We start from the raw sequence: 5,188 nt of genomic DNA, 5'->3' as shown, positions 1-5,188 counted from the left end.
CACGCGTAGCCGTATTTGCCGGCACGGCAGTCCTCAGCTCTGGTGCGCATGTGCGCACTGGCCAACTGATTTTTGGCATTTCAGAAAGCCGGGGGAGGCCAGTTATATGTTTTCTGCATCTGTAGCACCACAGAAGCTGAGCCTTGAGGAGTGAGGGGGTCACTAGGCTGTCACAATGCAGGACTTGGGGATGTCATAATGAAGGGCTTGGAGATATTTCAGGACTGGCCAAGTCAACTCTGTCTTTCCTGTGTTGCTAAATCTAAAACAGGAAGAGGAAGGTCTGGCAATGTTTCAAAACAAATCTCTGATGTCAAAGCTGCGTGGTAGTGACCTCATTAGGTGATGTCATGAGTTGATATCCGGCGAGATAAGAACGATCCACTCCGAAGCTTCAGATGGCCTTAACTGCAGCTCCCAGAGTGCCTACCATCCCTGACCTAATATTCCCTTGTATCTGTATCCATTTCATGTATTCATAATCATGTGTATGCATATAGCTGTTACCTGATTCATGCTTGACGAAATAAATAAATAAAATAAAAATTTTTCCAATGTGACAAAAAGGGACAAAATCATCCCCTGAGTGAGGAATGATCATATTCCCCTCATTTAATTATTTTGATTTAAATTCAATTCAAATTTAAGCTCAAGCATTTTCATTTTTAAAAAAATGACTGATACTCCACTTTTTTTTTTTAACCAGAGGGCATTCAGAATCACTGTCTTCTATTGTAATTTACAAAATGAGTAAAACGTGGCTTTAAAAGCCTAGCTTTTGTTCATCAGAAAGCCTGCCTCAATTGAGAGTTTTGGTCCTGGACCTGCCCAGATTTTCTCTCTCTGCTCCAGTGGTGGGATTCAAAAAATGTAACAACCAGTTCTCTGCCCTAATGACCAGCTGTGTAGGCGGGGCTCGGTGGTCATGTGACCATGAGGGCGTGGCCAACTCAACGTCACTCACACCGATGGTTCGCCTTAGGTGTTATAATGTAATAAGGGTTAATGGAGAGGCAGTTTCTGTAAGCAGGTCAATAAAGATTAGGCTAGAAACAACACCAGAATGTTTCCTTCCTGCCTTCCTTACAGGATTAGCCCTGTAAAGTGGAAAAAACCAAAATGAGATTTCTTCCAACAATCGCTTCTCCGAACTGCTTAGAAAGTTACCAACCGGTTCTCCCGAATAGGTGCGAACCGGCTGAATCCCACCACTGCTCTGCTCCCATCCTACCTTTTGGGGAGGTGATCCACAATCCCAGCAACTGGACAAGGAGCCTTGGTAGGAAGTGACGCCAGCTCTTAAACCCACTCAAATATAATGTCAACTTCCTCCAAGGTAAAAGGTCAGAGTGGGCCATGTCACAAAAGATACCTTGGTGATGTCAAGAGGCCTTCTGATCTGGTCAGGATGAAACAGTGATGGTGGAGATCCCATCTTTGATGGGATTCCAGGATTGTCATCTCCTGAACTTGAAAACCAAACACGTGTTTGGGAGGGGACATTCATTTGACCCCGGTCATTGAAAGTGGTTAGAAGAAAGACCAGGTCGAACCCAATATCTAGAAGAAACACCACACAAAACCCAGCAAGGATTTCGGCCATGTGCATTCCTTGGACATAGAGAAGAGAGACATCAGCTGTCCCCAATGGCTGCTAAGATCTTTGAGAACATTGGCAAACTTAGTTTGGGCTTAGCATTTGCTGGTGGAGTGGCCAACTCTATTCTTTATAACGTGGACGCAGGTCACCGGGCGGTCATCTTTGACCGATATCTGGGTGTTCAGGATAAGGTGGTAGGAGAAGGGACTCATTTTCTCATCCCATGGCTGCAGAAGCCCATAATTTTTGACTGCCGTTCTCGCCCTCACAATATCCCTGTCACCACGGGGAGCAAAGATCTCCAGAACGTGAATCTTACTCTCAGGATCTTGTTCCGGCCAGTAATAATGCAGCTCCCTCGGATTTACACGACGATCGGTGAAGACTATGATGACCGAGTGTTACCGTCCATCACGACGGAGGTGCTCAAATCAGTGGTGGCTCGCTTTGATGCCGAGGAACTGATCACACAGAGAGAGTTGGTCTCCAGGCAGGTGAACGAAGACCTGTCGGAACGGGCGGCTAGCTTCGGCATCGCCCTGGATGACGTTTCCTTGACTCACCTGACGTTCAGCAAGGACTTCTTGGATGCCGTAGAAATGAAGCAAGTGGCGCAGCAGGAAGCAGAAAAGGCGAGGTTCTTTGTGGAAAAGGCAGAGTACCAGAAGAAGGCCGCTATCATCATGGCCGAAGGAGACTCGAAAGCGGCAGAGCTGATTGCCAACTCCCTGGCTTCCGCAGGGGAAGGCCTTGTGGAACTGCGCAAACTCGAGGCAGCTGAGGACATAGCGAAACAGCTGGCCCAGTCCCGCAATGTTACCTACGTGCCATCATCTCTCTTCCCATTACCTCGATGAGAGTCTGCCTTGTGCCTGTTCCTTTTCTGTTTTTCCTATTTTCCCTTGAAAGTAGCCAAATCAGTCAGAACCTATTATGAATATCAACCGTAGAATATCAAGACGATGGTCAAAATGTAACGTGGATTGGAAAAATTCCTCATCTAATAAATTTCTCTCTCAATGTCCATAAATATTATTTGTACTGATAGAATAACAGAGTTGGAAGCAGAGGTGGGTTCCTACCAGTTCGCACCTATTTGGTAGAACCGGTTCGTCAAATCTACCGAACCGGTTAGAAGAGGTTCCACCAGTGGACCCGGAAAGCAGGCCACACCTACAGAAGAGGCTCCAAAGTTTTTTGAAACCCACCACTGGTCCTTGGATACGATTATTCTACACTATCATGCTCCTATTTATAAAACTCAGTGCCTCTGTGAAAGGTAAGGATGACTGCTGCGTTTGTGGTGCAATCAGAACATTGCGTGTGTTGAAGTTGTTTTAACGCAAACCAAAGATGCCTTTTAAAAAACAAGTTTACATCATATTCTTATGCATGCCAGTGCTGTATGTGAGGTAATTTAAGGTGGTTCTGACAAGTGTCGTCGGCATCTTCATATCCGGTCACATGGGCGGCAAGCAACTCCTATCCGGTCACATGGGTGGCAAGCCACTCCCACAAAGGAGGCCACACCCACAGAGTAGGTTCGAACAATTTTTGAAACCCACCACTGGTTGGAAGGGACCTTGGAGGTCTTCTAGTCCAGCCCTCTGCTTAGGCAGCGAACCTTATACCATTTCAGATAAATGTTTGTCCAATCTTTGCTTCAAAACTTCCAGTGTTGCAGCATTCACAACTTCTGGAGGCAAGTTGTTTCACTGATTAATCGTTCTAACTGTCAGGAAATTTCTCCTAAGTTGCTTCTCTCCTTGAATAGGTTCCACCCATTGCTTCTTGTTCTACCCTCAGGTGCTTTGGAGAATAGTTTGACTCCCTCTTCTTTGTGGCAACCCCTGAGATGTTGGAAGGCCACTATCATGTCTCCCCTAGTCCTTCTTTTCATTAAACTAGAGATACCCAGTTCCTGCAACCGTTCTTCATATGTTTCAGCCTCCAGTCCCCTAATCATCTTTGTTGCTCTTCTCTGCACTCTTTCTAGAGTCTCAACATCTTTTTTACATCGTGACAACCAAAACTGGATGCCGTATTCCAAGTGTGGCCTTACCAAGGCATTATAAAGTGGTATTAACACTTCACGTGATCTTGATCTGTTTACGTAGCCTAGAACTGTGTTGGCTTTTTTGGCAGCTGCTGCACACGGCTGGCTCCTATTTAAATGGTTGTCCACTAGGATTCCAAGATCCCTCTCACAGTTACTACTATTGAGCAAGATACCACATATACTGTACCTGTGCATTTCGTTTTTCTTGCCTAAACGTAGAACCTGACTGTATCAGGATTTGGAAGGAAAGTACAAGGCGGGGGGGGGGGGGTGTCTCCTAAGCCAGTGCTTTCCCAATCTAGGTAAACTACAGGTAGTCCTCCACTTATGGAAGACCGTTTAAAGTTACAACAGCACTGAACAAAGTGATTTATGACTGTTTTTCACACTTACGACCATTGCAGCATCCCCATAGTCACATGTTCAAAATTCGGATGCTTGGCAACTGGTTCATATTTATGACGGTTGCAATGTCCCAGGGTCACATGATCACCTTTTGCGACCTTCTGACCAGCAATGACAATGGGGAAGCCAGACCCACTTAACAACCGTGTTACCAACTTAACAACTGCAGTGATTCATTTAACAACTGCGGCAAGAAAGGTTTAAAATGGGGCAAAACCATTTAACCATGGTCTTGCTTAGCAAGAGAAATTTTGAGCTCCGTTGTGATCACTTGCGATCAGCAGAGTGATGGTGCAGTGGTTAGAATGCTGTGTTGCAGGCGTACTCTGCTCACAGCTTGGAGTTCAATCCTACAAGGCTCAAGGTAAAATGGGGACCCAAATTGTGGAAGGGGAGCATATGCTGACATTGCAAGCCAATCAGAGAGCACTATAAAACATTATGGGGGAGTATATAACTATATGTCTAAGTCAGTGTTTCTCAACCTTGGCAACTTGAAGATGTCCGGACTTCAACTCCCAGAATTCCCCAGCCAGCGAATGCTGGCTGGGGAATTCTGGGAGTTGAAGTCCGGACATCTTCAAGTTGCCAAGGTTGAGAAACACTGGTCTAAGTGCTATTGTTACCATAAATCAAGGTCTACTTGTACCCCAACATTGAATAAAAGTGAATTTTCTTTGGGTAACGATATGTTAATCACATTACCCAACCGCAACAGGAACAAAGATGTGGAGACTCTAGAAAGAGTGCAGAGAAGAGCAACAAAGATGATTAGGGGACTGGAGACTAAAACACACGAAGAACGGTTGCAGGAACTGGGTATGTCTAGTTTAATGAAAAGAAGGACTAGGGGAGACATGATAGCCGTGTTCCAATATCTCAGGGGCTGCCACAAAGAAGAGGGAGTCAAACTATTCTCCAAAGTACCTGAGTGTAGGACAAGAAGCAATGGGTGGAAACTAAACAAGGAGAGAAACAACTGAGAACTGAGGAGAAGTTTCCTGACAGTTAGAACAATTAATCTGTGGAATAGAAGTTGCCTCCAGAATTTGTGAATGCCCCAACACTGGAAGTCTTTAAGAAGATGTTGGATAGCCATTTGTCTGAAACGGTATAGGGTTTCC

The 5,188-nt window shown here is 45.3% G+C and overlaps 1 protein-coding gene across 1 annotated transcript; it reads left to right on the top strand.

Annotated features, from left to right (window-relative positions):
- Positions 1-1,647: 1,647 nt before the first annotated feature.
- Positions 1,648-2,457, top strand: LOC116518941 (prohibitin-like). Its single transcript, XM_032232509.1, has one exon. The coding sequence runs from the start codon at positions 1,648-1,650 to the stop codon at positions 2,455-2,457; it is 810 nt and encodes a 269-aa protein (XP_032088400.1).
- Positions 2,458-5,188: the final 2,731 nt, after the last annotated feature.

This window comes from Thamnophis elegans, chromosome 1, assembly GCF_009769535.1.
Source record: "Thamnophis elegans isolate rThaEle1 chromosome 1, rThaEle1.pri, whole genome shotgun sequence".
Lineage (NCBI taxonomy): Eukaryota > Metazoa > Chordata > Lepidosauria > Squamata > Colubridae > Thamnophis > Thamnophis elegans.
Note: the sequence above shows the minus strand (reverse complement) of the source record. Positions and strands in the feature narration are given on the sequence as shown.